This window comes from Hoplias malabaricus, chromosome 1 (assembly GCF_029633855.1).
Source record: "Hoplias malabaricus isolate fHopMal1 chromosome 1, fHopMal1.hap1, whole genome shotgun sequence".
NCBI classification, from domain to species: Eukaryota; Metazoa; Chordata; class Actinopteri; order Characiformes; family Erythrinidae; genus Hoplias; species Hoplias malabaricus.
Window position 1 is genome coordinate 82,769,153 of NC_089800.1, and position 18,391 is coordinate 82,787,543.

At 42.0% G+C, this 18,391-nt stretch overlaps 2 protein-coding genes across 3 annotated transcripts; one reads left to right on the plus strand and one right to left on the minus strand.

Annotated features, from left to right (window-relative positions):
* Positions 1-491: 491 nt before the first annotated feature.
* Positions 492-8,649, minus strand: supt7l (SPT7 like, STAGA complex subunit gamma). Of its 2 annotated transcripts, none has more exons than XM_066685152.1 (5): positions 8,418-8,506; positions 6,792-7,261; positions 5,187-5,511; positions 3,384-3,621; positions 492-2,480 (listed from the first exon to the last, which is right to left on the minus strand). In XM_066685152.1, the coding sequence occupies exons 2-5, from the start codon at positions 7,220-7,222 to the stop codon at positions 2,218-2,220; spliced, it is 1,257 nt and encodes a 418-aa protein (XP_066541249.1). In that variant the 5' UTR covers positions 7,223-7,261; positions 8,418-8,506; the 3' UTR covers positions 492-2,217. The 2 variants fall into 2 exon arrangements, with proteins under 2 accessions (XP_066541249.1, XP_066541239.1); XM_066685142.1 differs by lacking the exon at positions 8,418-8,506 and adding an exon at positions 8,522-8,649 and having other exon boundaries at positions 493-2,480.
* Positions 8,650-9,049: 400 nt separating this feature from the next.
* slc4a1ap (solute carrier family 4 member 1 adaptor protein) lies at positions 9,050-18,349 on the plus strand. Its single transcript, XM_066675153.1, has 15 exons — positions 9,050-9,277; positions 9,485-10,066; positions 10,179-10,383; positions 10,472-10,600; positions 10,687-10,747; positions 11,022-11,161; positions 11,342-11,502; positions 12,468-12,537; positions 12,887-13,076; positions 13,294-13,402; positions 13,525-13,750; positions 14,136-14,243; positions 14,326-14,381; positions 15,168-15,237; positions 16,198-18,349. Exons 1-15 carry the CDS (start codon positions 9,098-9,100, stop codon positions 16,245-16,247), a joined length of 2,337 nt encoding a protein of 778 aa, XP_066531250.1. The 5' UTR covers positions 9,050-9,097; the 3' UTR covers positions 16,248-18,349.
* Positions 18,350-18,391: the final 42 nt, after the last annotated feature.

The following is an 18,391-nucleotide window of genomic DNA, read 5'->3' on the forward strand; positions in this document are numbered from 1 at the left end:
GTCCAGAGCCTACCCGGAATCATTGGGCGCAAGTCAGGAATACACCCTGGAGGGGGCACCAGTCCTTCACAGGGCAACACCCACACTCACACCTACGGACACTTTTGAGTCTCTAATCAACCTACCAACGTGTGTTTTTGGACTGTTGGAGGAAACCGGAGCACCCGAAGGACACCCACACAGACACAGAGAGAACACACCGCACTCCTCACAGTCAGTCACCCGAAGGACACCCACGCACACACAGGGAGAACACACCACACTCCTCACAGACAGTCACCCGGAGGAAACCCACGCAGACACAGGGAGAACACACCACACTCCTCACAGACAGTCACCCGGAGCAGGAATCGAACTCACAACCTCCAGGTCCCTGGAGCTGTGTGACTTAGGTAATTTAACAACCTAGGCCTATTCTGCCGATAACGTATATTTCCTCTTAATCATCCACAGAAGGCAATTACAGATTTACTGAAGAAAATTTATTTATAGTTTAAGTTTTTTCTATAAAATAATCATTTACAAATACAAATAACAAAGAAATTCTAAACCCATTTGTTCAAATAATAAGAAACTTGTAAAGGACAATACCAACCTTTAGCTCAGCAGTCAGCTGTAAAACCTAATCAAAAGTAGCTAGTAGCTTCTCATTATCTGTTCCACACTTGTTTCTAAGTACATTGTCAGTCCATTGATTTTAAATGGACTGACATTAACAAAAGATGGATGCTTTAAGGACCCAAGTTCTCTTCCATTATGGCTCGCAAGTCAGACAATTAAAATATTTACATGAGCCCTTAAGGCTGCAACTGAAAGGTAACATCATATTAAACAGAAAGTTTGCCCGCTATTGTTTGCTCTGACTGTACTTTGATGGCTTCACAGGTTGCTTGGGTAATTGGGGAAGCTAAAGAGGGACTCAATTCATATCGAATCTTAGTGCTGATGTTTTATTTTTTTGGAACAGGTGGCTTGGAGACAATAGTCTGCATCCGCTGTGACAACTGGAAATATGCTAACAGGTACCAAAAAGCCCTGCTTACTTAATATGCAGATTTATGTGAGCTGTAATTAATTTGCCATTATCCTTTGATTGATGTCCCTGTACGTTCTGAAACAGACATCAGGCTATAATTACTCCCCATGTTGTGATTCCTGGATCGTTCCATTACAATAAACAGATGCTAATTTTACCATGCCAAACATGTAATTGCTTAACACAGTAAGTGGGTAAAACAGTGACCAGCAGCTATTTGTTAGAGTACACTCTCACTCTCTCCACCTCTTTCTCTCAACGTCATTTAAAAACAGTAACTCTGATCCAGTACCCAAGGAGCTGACATCACAGGCATCATCAGACTGCATTTGATTTTAAAGGACACATATCCTACCCCTTTGCTTAACTAAGTTATGTGCGGTCGTTATGAAAATGGATATGACATGCTTTTGTCAAAATACCAAAAGGATCAAACAAAACAGCACATTTCTTAAACCGTCTAAACAGCCCAGTTCAGGCCAGCTAGTTTCAACACCTGTTCCTTTAAATGAGTATGAGCCACAGTTCAGTTCAGCATGAGAACCCAGGCACAGGCCATACTCCATTTGCATATTTAATCAGTAGTCTTAATTCTCAGTGCTCGTTGCGTTTTTGTGTAAATAAACACGGCTCCAGAGCTGTTAGGAAGAGGGATAATTCTAAAATGTCTGCACTGTAAGAAGCAGCACAAAATCAGACTTTTTATCCCATGTTTTCAGCTTTAGGCAGATCACCCAAAAAAAAAAAAAAAAAAAAAAAAAAACATTGGCTGGGTTGGATTCTTTTAGGGCGTGTGGGTTGGTAGGAGCTTCAGAGTGTGCACATGCACTGAAAAAGTGATTTTCCTTTTAATAATATGTCTTCTCTAACTTATATGTATGTCAAGGGTAACTTTACTGACTCTGGCTACTGTTTTATAGCAGATGCTTTAAATTTGTGCTTAGTTTAAACAATAACTTCTTCACAATTATGTTGTAACAGAAGGTGGAAATGCTAAATGAATCAATCCCTGTCTGACTTGAAACCTACATTGGCAATAGGGAGAAAGGTGGCAAATAAGAACTTAGATATGCCCCACCTCTCATACATTTAGTCCATTTATTGGCTACCTTTAGACAAAAGAAAATGTTCATTCCTCATCACAAACATCGTTGACACCCCATTTGTAATCCTGTCCACAATCACACTTTCCTCATTCGTTTCTTGGGCCGCTGATTGAAAGGGGAGGTGCCCATCAGTGAGTCTGGAGAGTGGGATCCATAGCTGCCGTCTGATCCACCAGGTGATGGAGCCATTCCTGCCTCGCTCATAGTGGACATGGGCCCCTCCTCAAAGACATCACCTCCCAGGACCCCGTGACCTGACACCTGGCCCTCCTCGCCATCCTGTGGCTCCATCTTCACTTGTGGCAGCTGCCACAAAGGGGAGCTGTTTCCTGCTGGTCCTGTTCACAAATAATAAAGCGAATTGTGATGAAACCGTTATAATTTAGACAGGGGTTCGTTCTCTGCAGCTTTAGACACTTAAGCAGTGATTAATCATCACAGTTAATGACTTTACAATGAACTGGTCGTAGTACTGTTTAGCATCCAAAGCCAAAAAATGAATCTGCCATTTATGAGGTTAATATGGAGCACAAGTTGACCTGGCAATGCAGTACCTTTGAAAATGGTCCACAATAGTCAGTATTAGATGAAACTAACTTTAAGCTTAGTTGGTTATGCAAAAACTGTTGTTTAATGAGAGTAATTACACATGTAGGCATTTGTCCTTCTAGTGGTGGGTACACTACTATAATTATCAGGATAACAGCTGTAAGAAATCATGGACGCGCTAAAAAATCCTTGGTCATGAGGTAAAGTCGCTGGTCTTTGATCCTATAATGTAGCACTCTATCCATGGCAACAGATTTGGTGTCTCTGTGACCAAAGACAGCCTGCTGTAATCTTCAGGCAAAAGTTTTGTCCAAAATCTCAGCGTGACCTCTGCTGTGATTTCCCATGGCTTGGAATGATGCAGCAATTTTCTCTCAGCATGCGTTTATCACCAGAAAATATTTATTATGGAGTCTGACATCAACTCATGGGGATAACAGTGTCCTAGAATCTGGTCAAGTTTTCATCTGCAGCATTTCATACAGCGAGACATGAAATCGCACAGTGTATGCCAGGCTTAAGAAATCCTAAAATGGTTTCTGGTGTGTTGTGGCCTACCTGTATGATATCAGATGTTCTAGAGTGTTCTGTGGGTGACTGTGAGAAATCAATGTTCTTATTATATGAATGCAGTGGTGTATTAAAGGCTTTTTTTTAACTCCATTTTGAATAACATTGACGTGATCAAGTACCTGTGGTGTGAGGAGATTGTCCTTCCTCCAGTCCTCCTGCCAGCCTTTCGCTTGAAGGCCCCAGGACTCCAATGGGCAGGGCTTGGTCACCTGAGGCCAGGTCTGCCTCTGGCTCCTCACTCAAAGGGAAGGCAATGTCACTCATGGGTTCCTCTTTAACCTTCAGTGGTTTGGAATCTTCCAATGCCTTCTCTGGGTTTACAAGTCTCTCGTACTCCTCTGACAGCTCTTTACTAACCTAAAGAACAAAGGTGGATGCATTCAGATGTTGTTTTGTATAAAGTACAAGCTTAGTCAATATGAGGACTATTAACCTGCTCAATCCTTTTGTGATACAGACATGTAGGAAACCACTCTGTATGATATAACCACTGCTAGTCAAACGTTTTGGGGCACATAGCTTTTTTAAATTATTTAATTTCAAAAGCAAAAGTTCTCTGTGACCCATTGTAAAAGTTTGAGTATTACAAACTAGTCAGATTTACTTTAAGAAAAACATATGCAAAAGTGTGCTAAAATCAATCACAGTGCTTCAATGCATATGCATTTCCTCCCTCTGAGGTGTCACCAAAAATAATTACTCAAAAATATTCATACAGTATCTTTCGAATTAAACTTTTAAGATGAAGAGTCATTCAGAATCGTTTGATTAGATTCAGAATCGTTAGAAAAACTTACAACAGGCAGATTTCACTCATGTTAACTCACCATTGGTCCTTACCAACAATGCTATAAATAAATCCAGTTGGGAAAGTTTTTCTGTTGTTTTCTGTTGAATTACACTTTATTGCCAAAAGTATTCATTCGTCTGCCTTCTCACACACATGAACTTGAGACACATTCCAATCTTAATCCACAGGGTTTAAAATGATGTCAGCCCAGTCTTTGCAGCTATAACAGCTTCAACTCTTCTGGGAAGGCTTCCCACAAGGTTCAAGACAGTGTTTATAGAAATCTTTGACAATTCTTCCACCGCATTTGTGAGGACAGACACTGATGTTGGACAAGAAGGCCTGGCTTGCAGTCTGTGCTCTAATTCATTCATTCATTCATTGTCTGAAACCACTTATCCAGTTCAGGGTCGCGGTGGGTCCGGAAGCCTACCCAAAATCACTGGGCGCAAGGCGAGAATACACCCTGGAGGGGGGCGCCAGTCCACCTACCAATGTGTGTTTTGGACCGAGGAAGGAATCTCACGCAGACACTAGGAGAATACACGAAACTCCTCACAGAGAGTAACCCGGAGTGGGACTTGAACCCACAACCTCCAGGTCCCTGAAGCTGTGTGACTGCTACACTACCTGCTGCGCCACCGTGCCGCCTGTTCTAATTTATCCCAAAGGTTATTCTATCGGGTTGAGGTCAGGACTCTGCAGGCCAGTCAAGTACGTCCACACCAAACTCGTTCATCCATGTCTTTATGGACCTTGCTTTGTGCACTGGTGCATCGTCATGTTGGAACAGGCAGGGGTCATCCACAAACTGTTCTCAAAAAGTTGGGAGCATGAAATTGTCCAACATCTCTTGATATGCTGAAGCATTAAAAGTTCCTTTCACTGGAACTAAGGGGCTGAGCCCAACTCCTGAAAAACAACCCCACACCATCACACCAATCACCCCTCCACTTAACTTTACACTAGACAAAATACAGTCAGACAAATACCATTTTCCAGGTAACCGCTTAACCCAGACTCGTTCATAAGTTTGCCAGACGGAGAAATTTCACAACTGGACTTGTTGCACAGGTGGCATCCTATCACGGTACCACATTGCTCTGTTGTAAATCCATTTAGCATATCTCACCTGGAGCATGTAGCTGTGATAGTCTTTGATGCGGACCTGCCAAAAACGCTGAAGGGCAAGCACGCTGCCAATGCCGACTTCGTGGAATACCTGCTCTACCACATCAGGGAAAGGGGTGGAGCCCAGACGAGCTTCCCGGTCCACTGCCACACGGAGGAGGCGCGTCAAACGCAGGTAATGTTCGTGGACCAGGTCAGTTAGGGTCTCCAGCACGCTCTCATTTGCTGACTCAAAGCCAGCATGGGCAAGCACTGTAGCAACTGACTGGTAGAGGAGCTGACGGCAGGAGGGCCAGCTCAGCTCTGTCACCGGCTCTCCTTCACCTCTGAGAGAAATGAGAACAGAGAGTAAAGATGAAAAAAAAAACAGAAAGGGCTGGCAGTGACTCATTCAAAGTGATGGAAAATTAATTCAAAAAGTCCGTGCTCCTCGATCAAACCTATTAAGATTTCCCTAGGTGGCAAATAGGCTGGTGAAATATCAGAATTTTACACACACACACATACACACACATATATATATATATATATATATACACACACATATATATATATATATACATTATATATATATATATATATATATATATATATATATATATATATATATATATATATATATATATATATATATATATATATATATATATATTATAGGGCTTTGCCATATCGTATCATGTGCAATAATATAGCAATATTTAAAAATAAATTATTAAAAATCGTGATATTCTGACTTGTTTATGTTTATGTATAATGTTTACGTAATGGCATCATGCAGTTACACATAATATGACGTACATTAATTATGTAAGACTTTTATGCACAGTGATAGGTACGGTAGAAATTTGCTCCAAAAAGACGAGTGACTTCAGTGACGTGTGAAGGTGGTTTGCATATAAATATCAATATTCTAAATATATTTATACAGAGTCAGAATCTTGGTTATTTGTTATTTCTTCTGAATGTTTGAAATTGTTAGATTTGAACTAAAATAAAATGTAATTAAATATTATTTAAATAAGAAATAAAAATATAATTAATATTAATACATTTACTTTGTAGCAATAGTGTGTGTGAAATGAATACAGTTATTTTCAGTGTTTTATCGTATCGCCAAGAATATTGTTATCGCCAAAATACCTTAAAATATTGTGATATTAATTTAGGGCCATATCGCCCATATATAAAAGAACTTTTCCATATTGCAACATCACAGATGTATTTGGATATTGTGCAAATATATATAAAAAAATGTACATGTACTAAATATATATTTAAATTGATCCTGTTTACATTTTGGAACATATTAATAAAAGCAATTAACTATAAATTCCAATGCAAATATTTGGATGTGCATTGTAAAATATTCAAATATGCTTTAAAAGGAACTTTCATTCACAAAATCGATTTAATTGCTGAGTTAATATAAAGGAAAAAGTCAAATAAAAATTGTGCCATACATGCATTTAGACCACATTTAAAATGTCATTTCATTCTCAATACTTTAAATTTGGTACATTACCACTGTCTGTTAAATGTACACAAATATTTTCCCTGTACATGACATGTATTTGCATAGTGGGCCATGGGTGCAAACTGTACTCACTTGTAGAAGTCACTCTCTGGGTCACTGTGCCTCAGCTGGAAAGGATCACAAGGAGTTTTACTGTCCAGAGGTAGGAGGTCGTCTGGCGCTGCTGGAGTAATCGGGCGTGGGGGAAGCGAGTCTCCCTCCTCAGTTCTGAGAAGGCCCTGAGTATCAGATGGAGTTGTGAGAGGCTGCTGACCCGCTTGAGCGGCAGTAATGAGGCTACGGAGGCGTCTGGCATGTTGACTCAGCTGCACAGTATGTATGGTTAGGCTGCAGGGCTCAGAGGGTATGTCCAGCATGGTGGTGGGTCTTGGACGCTGAGCTGAAGGCTGGTGAAGGGGAGGGTCCTGCATCTCCACCTGACGAAACTCTCGCTGAAGAAGGTCAAAAGAGCTCCGGCCCGGTGGGGCAGACGCAACTGGGAGCTCGCCCCAGTAACGCATCATCTTTTCTGGCGATTTTAACACCTGTATATATTTTACTGGCTGTAGTCACAGGGAGACAAACAAAACAAATCCTTGTGAATAGGGCTACTTTTTAGGCCTCTTTCTGACTCTTAACACTCATTCATTTTCTGTAACCACTTTATCCAGTTCAGAGTCACAGTGAGTCTCATTGCCTAGCTGGAAACACTGGGCATAGGGCAGAAACACCAATCCATTGCAGGACATCATACGTATATATTTGCATAGCCAATCCACATACAGAAATGTATGTGTGACAGAATCTCTAAACGTTGCATCATGCCACCACCCCTCACAACACATGAATTACACAAACATGCTAACGGACAGACCACTGTAGCTATACTTCAGTTAAAATCAAATCTATTTCACATCTAAGGCATGACTGTAGATCAGAGTTTGCTTGTTTAGTTTTGCATTGGAGTGCACACTTCAGGTCTAAACTATAAGACGACTCTTATGGAAATTTGAAATATACACTTTTAGTAGATGTCAAATATATTTACTATACAGGGAACATTTATAAATAGGCTGTGGACATTCATAATAATAATGTTAAAATGTACAGTTCACAGTGTTTATGTACAGAACCTATGAGGCTAAACAGTTTGGTTTCATGTGATGTCACCGGAAGTGTTTGCATCCTATAAATTCGCCTTGAATATAAAAGCCATATGGGGTTATTTCACTCAGCAGAATTTAACCAGATAATATAACCCCAGAAAAGTTGAGGGTTGTCCAAGGGTAATGCCACTTGGGTTTTGTCATTTGACCTTTGGCTTAATTTAACTGGCGAAATCCTGCTTTTTGGAAAACCCTTTTTACCCTTACCCTTTTTAGCGGGTGTTCCACAAAGCAGGGTTTCTCAACTTACCCGTTAAATTTAGCCAAAGGTGATGTCTGAACAGTAGCTCAACCAATCAGAAGAGGAGTTCCTAGTGGGTAAATCACACTTTGGGCTTCGAGCTACCTAAGAATTTCTTTGTATAATAAACCCATCTCCCAGATAACTTCAGCCCAAAGTTAAGTAAAACAGAAGCAAGAAACGTTACACATGTAAAGCTCAAACTTCGAGCACAAGTTATCTAGCTGGCTAAACTCAGAAATCCTACTTTTAAGTCCTCCCTGTCTTTAACATACATCCCCAGGTTAAGGACAGGGCTTAAATGAAACATACAAATCATCGCCGAAACGCAGCTCCGTCGGACTTCTATCCACTTTCACCCTCTTAGAAATAATTGTGAGCAAGGTGTAAAGAAGTAGAAGTCCAGTAACACTTACCCCGATAAATGAAAACAGAAATACTTGCTATTTTTGTGATGTTTACAAGAGAATTGTTTTAGTATTCAACAGCATCATCTGAGTACCCCGCTAAACGAGTCCGGGTAACGACATGCACTTAATAGTTCCTACCTATTAAAAAAAAATTGAAATATTAGCTTTTTCTCAAATACATCTAAATAGGCTAATTACGCCATGAAATACCATTCAGATATTTAATTATTTCATAGGTAACGTGGCTTTTAATTATGTGTAAAACGAGCAATTCTCTGTCGTCGGCAGAATAACAAACTGCTCCCTTTATAGTGCACACTCAGTAGGGCACTTCTGCGGGTCTCGGAGAGTTCAGTGATTTGTTGCAGATTGTAGCTTATATTTTACTCATTATTATGTTTTATTTTCAGAGGCATAAGATTCCGATGATTAGTACTAAATGTGTTAAATAGCAGAGTACGTTGGAATTGGTTTTCAACCAAAAATATCCAGTAAAAAAAATGATTTAATGAAGGGCTGTAGCCTTGAGTGAATAGCAGCTGCAGGTCGGAACGGTTTAGGCTTTGCACCAAACAGTCAGTCATGGAGGACAGCACGAAAGCGGAGCTAGAGCCAGAGCGGAGAGAGAGTGAGCGGCTTCCAAAGACAGAGGAGCCGGAGGGAATCTCGGAGCAGCCGGAGGAACCCGCGGACGTGTTTAAAAAACCCGCGTTTCTAGCAGCTCCCTCCCGGACTGGGAAGCGGAGCTTAACGGCGGAGAGCGTGAGTCGCTTATTTCAGTAAAACATAGGTTACACTGTATCCCCTTACTCGGATAATCAGGATTTTTAAGCCCGGAGTTTAGGACTGTCCAATCTCCTTTACCTGGCTTAATGTGGGTTTAAGGTGTCTAGCTAAAGATGCGTTATATAATACTATTGATATGATACTAATCATTTTAAGCACAAGTCTTATATCTTACCACAACAGGGGGATGGCTCCATACAAGAGGGAATCACACAGCCAGTGAACACTGGAGCTCAGAGAGCTACTCCAGAGGACCAGGACACACCAAAAGACTCCACAGAGCCCTCTGCAGTGAAACAGAAGATACCCACTGCTGCAGGACCAAGACCCAGCCCTGCAAAACCCAAACAAGATTTAAAAGTAAAAGCCCCCCCATGTGGTAAATTCCCCCCACTACCATACACAGAGCCACCCTGGGCTGGAGTTGCCACTGTCCCCTACGCCTTTGAGCTCCTGAAGAACGGATCCATCCTGGACTCCATCCCCTTGACCCAGCAGAGTTACTTTGTGGTGGGGCGCTTGCCTGTGTGTGACGTGTCTCTGGAGCACCCCTCCATATCCCGCTACCACGCTGTGGTCCAGTACCGAGGCCTTGCTGGAGAGGACGGGGCAGTGGGAGAAGAGCCGGGTTTTTACGTCTATGACCTGGGCAGCACTCATGGCACTTTTGTCAACAAGAACAAAGTCCCACCCAAAACGTATATACGGCTGAGGGTGGGACACGTGCTGAAATTCGGTGGCAGCACCAGGCTCTTCATCCTTCAGGCATGTGCAACAACTAAATTAAGTCATGGGTTAAATTATTAAAAATGTACTGTGAAATTATACATTGTTTATGACTCTCTTGTTACTTATGCTTTGTTTTGCCTGCTTTTAGGGTCCTGAATTTGATGAGGAGGCAGAGTCAGAGCTGACCGTCACAGAGCTGAGAGAGAGGGCCAGGAAGCAGCGGCAAGAGCTGGAAAAGAGGATGATGGGCGATGGCTCAGATGACGATGATGAGAAAGATGATGAGAAAAATGAAGAGAAGGAGTCTTCCGGAAGGAGTTCTTCGGAAGACACTGGCTGCTCCTGGGGAATAGGTAAGGAAGGAATAATGATCAGGGTTGACAGATTACTGGACTTAATATTTATGAAGTGTTATTTACTGTATTTTGTCAATGAATCCAGAGGACGAAGCCGCCCCAGACGACGACGAGAACGAGGAGAATCCATTTGCCGTAGAGTTTCAAGAAGACCAGGAAGCAGCTTACCTGAAAGATCCTAAAAAGGCTTTGCAGGGCTTCTATGATAGAGAAGGTCATTTGAAGTAAAAGTATATTAGATTTAACACTATAGGTGACCCTTTTTTGAATATGCCACTATGTGTTTTTGTGTTATTTTAGGTGAAGAACTGGAGTTTGAATATGAAGACAAAGGCCATAGCACATGGCTCTGCAGAATCAAGTAAGCTATTTATAATCTAAAGCTTGCAGACATCCATTATGATTAATTAATTAATTCAGTCACTTTAATGTGTGTCTGTTCTGGACACAAACTTCTTTGCAAACATAACTCGGGCTATACATCAGTGCAGGTGCTGTATAAGGAGTGATAAAGGTTTAATAAAATTGGGATAAGTGGGAGTGGTGTTCTCTTCAGTGTTAATACCTGTTTGTCGTGTATAGTAAAGACGCGCATGTAGACGGGTCACAGAAGATGTTAATTCTTCTAATTCCAGGTTGCCAGTGGATGATGCTGTGGGCAGACAGCTGGTCGCTGAGGTCACACACACAGGGAAGAAGAAGGAGGCGGCTATCCAGTGCTCTTTGGAAGCCTGCCGCATGCTGGAGGCGCGAGGATTATTGAGGCAGGAAGCAGGTAGGTGTCTAGCATCTAATAGAATCAGCTTTGGTCATCAGAAATAGGACTGGGGCAGTGGGGATTTTTTTCCAAGGCCCCACAAGGAAGGAGTAGATGAAGATCAAATGGATAAGCACATATTCTTGGTCTTTCTTGTGTTGCATTTTATCCTGCTTTATCTCTGCTTATTCCCTGCAGTCTCCCGCAAGCGTAAAAAGAAAAACTGGGAGGATGATGACTACTATGACAGTGATGACGATTCCTTCTTGGACCGGACAGGAACTGTGGAGAGGAAGAGAAAAGAACGCATGAAGAAGGCAGGAAAGATCGAGGAACAGCCCGATACTTACGACTCGCTGGTAAAGAAACTCAGGCTTGTGCTCGTTGCAAACAAAAGCTCTACATTAGTCAACTTAAGTCATTCATTCATTCATTATCTGTAAGGTCCAGAGCCTACCTGGAATCATTGGGCGCAAGGCAGGAATACACCCTGTCCTTCACAGGGCAACACAGACACACACACATGTTCACTCACACCTACAGACACTTTTGAGTCGCCAGTCCACCTACCATAGTGTGTTTTTGGACTGTGGGAGGAAACCGGAGCAACCGGAGGAAACCCACGCAGACACTGGGAGAACACACCACACTACTCACAGACAGTCACCCGGAGGAAACCCACGCAGACACTGGGAGAACACACCACACTACTCACAGACAGTCACCCGGAGGAAACCCACGCAGACACTGGGAGAACAAACCACACTCCTCACAGACAGTCACCCGGAGGAAACCCACGCAGACACTGGGAGAACAAACCACACTCCTCACAGACAGTCACCCGGAGGAAACCCACGCAGACACTGGGAGAACACACCACACTCCTAACAGACAGTCACCCGGAGGAAACCCACGCAGACACAGGGAGAACACACCACACTCCTCACAGACAGTCACCCAGAGAAAACCCACGCAGACACAGGGAGAACACACCACACTCCTCACAGACAGTCACCAGGAGGAAACCCACGCAGACACAGGGAGAACACACCACACTCCTCACAGACAGTCACCCGGAGGAAACCCACGCAGACACTGGGAGAACACTCCTCACAGACAGTCACCAGGAGGAAACCCACGCGGACACGGGGAGAACACACCAACTCACCCAGAGCGAGAATCGAACCCACAACCTCCAGGCCCCTGGAGCTGTGTGACTGTGACACTACCTGCTGCACCACCATGCCGCCCTCAACTTAAGTCAGAGAGTTTGAATAGTTATGTAACATATTATAAAGGGAGATGTTCTTATGCTCTTTATAAGGTTGCCAAACTTGCAGAACTGGAGAAAGAACAGGCTGAAACAGAGAAGAAACTGAGTTCTGCTGAAAAAGGTGAGAAGTGGAGCACACTGTAAATTACAAGTTTCCCAATCCAAGGTGTACCGTCAGACTGTAATTGCATTTGATGCAGGTGTATGCACGGTTTTAGTAGGAAGACATGGACTGCAGTGCTTCAAGTGAAGAAACAAATATCATGAAATCGGACTCGTCAAACTCATCTAATTTGAACAAGGCTTAAACACTCCTACAAATGTAGCTTAAATCTGTCCTGTTCAAATGTACTATGCCAAGCTGAATAAACAGTCTCTATGTCTATCATTAAAAATCATCATTTTCCCCCTTCACTTCAAGTGCACACAACTTCATACTTTCTTTTATTTTTGGTTCACCATGTCATCAGGAGGCTCCAGCTCATCCACAGAAGACCCTCTGGATGCATTTATGAGTGCTGTGCGCAGCCAGGCCGCTCTGGACGGAGTGGAGAGGAAGAAACTACATCTGCACATTGCTGAGTTAAAGAAGGAAGGCCAGCGGCTGCGTAAACTCATTGAACTCACCCGACCCACCCAGCTGCCATCTCTACAGACGGCGTACGTCACGGCCCAATCTTTGGGGCTAAAGGGGTTAAACTTTTAAAATGCAGAATATATTTAATAATTAAAATGCAAATAATGAAAATAGTAGGCTTTTAACCTCTGTATATTATTGTTACTAAGAATTTAGTAGCTTTTTTTTAGATTAATGCCCATTAGTCGTAGCTGTGGAATTTTATCTCTCTCTCTCTTTCTCTTTAACTCTTTCTTTTAGGAACTCTAGTCAGTCGTCAGAGCCGGAGAAGCCCAAAAAAATAACTTTGCCACTTTTTGGAGCCATGAAAGGTGGCAGAAAATTCAAACTGAAGACGGGGACCATTGGGGTGAGGTCATCTCTACTGTATCATATAGTTTCCTGCTACTTATGTAAAGCAAAAATCACAAAATTGAGACATTAAAGGAATCTTGGCGTGTAATCAGTATTCTCTCTTATGCCCACAAATAGAAGTTGCCTCCAAAGAGACCCAACTTGCCCCCTGAGCTGTTCAACATGAAAGAACTACCCCTGGGTGGAGAGGAGGAGGAGGAAGAGGAGGAGGAGGAGGGAGTAAAACAAGGAGAAACTGGCAAAGAAAGCTCAGCTGTGTCTGAGGTTGATATGGAAGATGAGACAAGCAACAAAGACAGCACAAGACAGCAGTCAGAAGACATTTGTTCACACAGCCCTAAAGGTAAGAGCATGACACAATTCCAAGAACTTAGGTGTGTTATTCAGTGCAGTTGGAGTTGACTCGTGTGCTTCATTGTACTAGAGTTGTTGTACATAGCACAGCTTCATTTTTTTGAGAGAAAAATAAGGCACATAACTACTATAAATATTAAAATAAATATTCATCATTATTAAAAAATGTTACTATCTTTAAATAAATAAACGTAGTTAAGGGATAAGTGCTTTTTTTGTTGGAGGAAAATGTCCTCATTTAATTGTTGAATCAACATTGTATTTCTGCCTTTCTATACTTTGACCATGAGGGGGCAGTGTTAGGCTTGTTTTTTTATATATATATTATTATTATTTATCCCCCATGGCACCTAAATGTGTTCATTTATGTTTAGAGACAGAACCTTGTAACCCACCAATGAAGAAGCCTTCACCACTGTCTAAAAAGAAGATTAAACCCATTCATCCCAAAGAAGGCTCTTCTTCACCTCCTCATGATGAAGGTATTGACTTATTTATTTATTTTCAAGATTATTTGTTTAGAGCATTAACAGTCGTCTTAAATTGTCATCTTATGTTTCCAAGGAGAACACACTGAGCCTCAGAAGAAGACTGGAAAGAAGATAATTGGCCCAAGCAGGGTATGTGTGATTTGTGTTTACACTTCAGCGTGTTTCAAAAATGAACTCTCTCAAGTCTTTTACAGATTTTCAGAATGCTTGTGCCTTCAGACAGAAACGATCCTCTGAGAGTGCAGTGTTTGCTTTAGAGACCAAGTATGTTTTACAAAATCTCCAAAAACATTTATAATTCATAAAGCATGTGTTATTTTTTTGCTTTGGAAGCATTGACCCTATAATCACAAGGAGTTCCAAAGCACAATTGCCTTTGCTCTGGGTGGGTTGGATGGTCCTCTCTCTCCTCATCGCTCAGTGTGATACTGTTACCTGATGCAACATATTGGGCAGTTAATATTAGCCTTCTAGCTTTTTTTAAAATGTGCCCTACATGCATCCTTCTTTAAGAAGTCATTTGCAGATACCAATTTGAATCCACTGTGAGGAGTTGGCGTGTTCTCCCTGTGTCCGCGTGGGTTTCCTCCGGGTGCTCCGGTTTCCTCCCACAATCCAAAAACACACGTTGGTAGGTGGATTGGCGACTCAAAAGTGTCAGTAGGTGTGAGTGTGTGAGTGAATGTGTAAGTGTGTGTGTTGCCCTATGAAGGACTGGCGCCCCCTCCAGGGTGTATTCCTGCCTTGCGCCCAATGATTCCAGGTAGGCTCTGGACCCACTGAGACCCTTAACTGGATAAGCACTTACAGATAATGAATGAATGAATTTGAATCCAATAATATACATTTCTATACTTTAATAGCTTATAATTATTTATACGCCATTATGAATGTTATTTTCTGTACCCCCCACAGCCTCCTAGCACCATGTCCAAGCAATACCCAGAAGACGATCCTGACTACTGTGTGTGGGTACCTCCAGCAGGTACTGTGTCAATTTTTCCAGAGCTCTGTTTACACCTTTTATTCAAGAGTGTTTGTTCTTCTTCCTCAAATGCATACATTTGTGCTGGAGGCAAGGACATGCTCTTCCTCATGCTCTTCAATTCTTGTTTTTTTAGCATTCAGAGTGTAATTGCTTTCATACTTAGGGCAGGGATTTCGATTATTTTGATCTGAAGAGTCTTCAAACACTGCTTCAACATGTTTTGTGCCCAGCCCAGAAATTCTTTCACCCAGAGTAATCCCTGAACCACTGGACCAGTCTGGAAAAGGGAAAACGCAAGGGAAGAATAACACAGTTGAAAGAACTAGTTTGGAGAAACCAAGTACTCACATCGCATTTTTGTTGCAAGGCCAAAGTATTCACATCAAAGCCACAGAGTTATGAGATAAAGTCTTGCTTCCTTAGTGAACCAGGATTAAAGCCTGCCAGAAGCGCTTTGCCTGGTATGTGAATGTATGCCACGATCCCACTGACATTAAAGCTGACCTAATACAGAAAGTAATGGCCTTCATTTAACCACTGTATTTGCCAAATGGTCTTTCATCACTCCACAGCAAGATAAGTGTCCGACATTTTGGGTGCATTTGCAGTAAAACTACAAATGACCTTAATGGGTGTTGTTTGAGCAATCATCTAAAGAGGAACGTTCATTGTTATACTTAAGAAGTTTCCATCAACCGTTTTTGATTGGATTCCAGCTAAGGCTCAGAATGTTTGACACGTGCTTGGACACATTGCTTCTATTCATTCTCCCTGAGTGCTTGAGAGAGTGGGCAATCAGTTTAACATGTGAATATTGCCATGGAACCAGGTGGAAAGCATCACTGCCATTAGGAACCCCTCAGTGACCAGTTTGATTCAGTTTGAAGCATGGCAGCTTGTTATTTAAAGGTTCTACAAACTGAAATGACCACTTTTTGCTGTTTTTTGTTTGAGCAGGTCAGACCGGAGATGGTCGGACTCATTTGAATGACAAGTATGGCTACTGAAACAGAAACAGCAACTCTAAAATTCTGAACACCTGAAAACAACATGGATACATACACTTTTGGAGAAAACATCTCTTGAACGGGTAAGGAGACTCGAGTCGTTTGCAAATCAGAAGGGCATTGTGAGCGTGACATTTTCAGGCATTCACAGACTCGACCAACTGTTTTGCACTTGTCTCGTGTGATCCCATTTTGATGCACTTCCAGAGAAGAATGGAACTGAGTTTTAGAGACCAGAAGAAGGCTGCAGCGTTGTACAGACTGTTGAAACCCAAGGATAATTAGCTTTTTTTCACATTAAGCTGTGAATGAAATACATTCATACAGTTGTTGAATAGTTTTCTCCCTGGCTTCTGATCATTTTGTACGGACTGTGTTTGAGCTAAAATGATCAGACTGGGTGATCCTGCCTTAGTTAAATATAAAAAAGCCTGTTGAAAAGTAGTCCCCATCCACTGTTAGTTAGGTGATTCTCCAGTGATTCTTCCTCACAGCCATTTTACCGCTACCCAATGACCTGAAGACCTATTTTAAGAGTTCCTGCCCCCGTGTGAAAGACCCAATATAGGGACTGCGAAGTTATTTGATGCTTCTCATGTGAGCACCACTCGATAAGAAAAAAAGTCAACCTAATTATTCATAATTAAAATTTTTAACCCTTTTAAAAATGCCTTATTGCTCTGGACGAGCAGTGTTTATAGACAGGCTTCTATCATTAGTGCACTAAGCAGCTGCTGCTGCTTCTGGGTCACTTTAACAGGCTTATGTGTTGAGTATTGAGTCAGTGCGGTGTCCTGGGTCACTCTCAATGTAACACTAGTCTTCCTGTGAGCCTACCAAGCCTCTGATCGGGCCAGTGAGTGCTCCTGCTGGATCTGGATCTGCGTATGGCTTGTGTTACCTTTCTGGTGAGAGGGCAGCAGAGATGGGGAGTTTATTCACCAGCCATCTGGACACTTGCTCTGCATTCTGGGATTCAGAGCAGGCTGTTAATGAATCAAGTGACATAAGTGTGGGTGTTTGTTGGGGCAGTGTATCGTGTGTGTGTGTGTGTGTTGCCATTATGCGATATTAATGAAGAGTGACTCAGTGTTGAGGAGGTGTGTTAAAACGCGTGTTTTCTTCTGTCCTGGGAAGGATTAGGGCCTCCCACAAATTCCCAACAACTCTTTGTCTCCTTTTTTTCTCTTTGTTCTTTTTACCTCTTTTGTTTTGGACAGAATGTTAAAGACAATGTAATTTTACTGTTCTTTTGTAAAATAAATGTCAGTGTAAAGTCATGAAAAAAGGCTTTTTTTTATATGATTTATGATGGGCATTTTTCTACATTCTGAATCAGCTCTGTGAAAAGAAAACTCGGGATGTTGGTCTGAATGATAATTTCTGGACACAATACAATATCGACTTGTCACAAATTTAATTGTCCTCTATCACTAGAAAAACATTCATTCATTATCTGTAACCCTTATCCAGTTCAGGGTCAGGGTGGGTCCAGAGCCTACCTGGAATCATTGGGTGCAAAGCGGGAATACACCCTGGAGGGGGCGCCAGTCCTTCACAGGGCAACACACACACACACACTTTTAAGTCACCAATCCAACTACCAACGTGTGTTTTTGGACTGTGGGAGGAAACCCACGCAGACACAGGGAGAACACACCAAACTCCTCACAGACAGTCACCCGGCGCGGGACTTGAATACACAACCTCCAGGTCCCTGGAGCTGTGTGACAGCGACACTTCCTGCTGCACCACCGTGCCACCCACTAGAAAAACACAGTTCCTAAAATCCACAGCTCAGTGCAGTGTGGCTGTATGTTTCATGCTTGGCATTGAGTACGGTGCCTATACATTTCATGTGAAGCTGCTATTTCAAGTTGTGCATGCATAATTCATTGTCTGATAGTGGAGCACCTAACATTAAATCCAGTGTAAAAGAAACAGGCTCCAAATAAAGGTTTCTTGACTGATTTATTTGATGTATTTTCTGTATCGTGGCTTAACTCATGTAAAATGTTTTTGTAGTTTGTTCACAAATTTGATCTGTCATTATGAAAATGTAAACATTATTGACCAGCAGTGGAATACTCTGAATGATAAAATTTGATCCAAATATCCACTGAAGAAGTTGTACTCCTTTTATT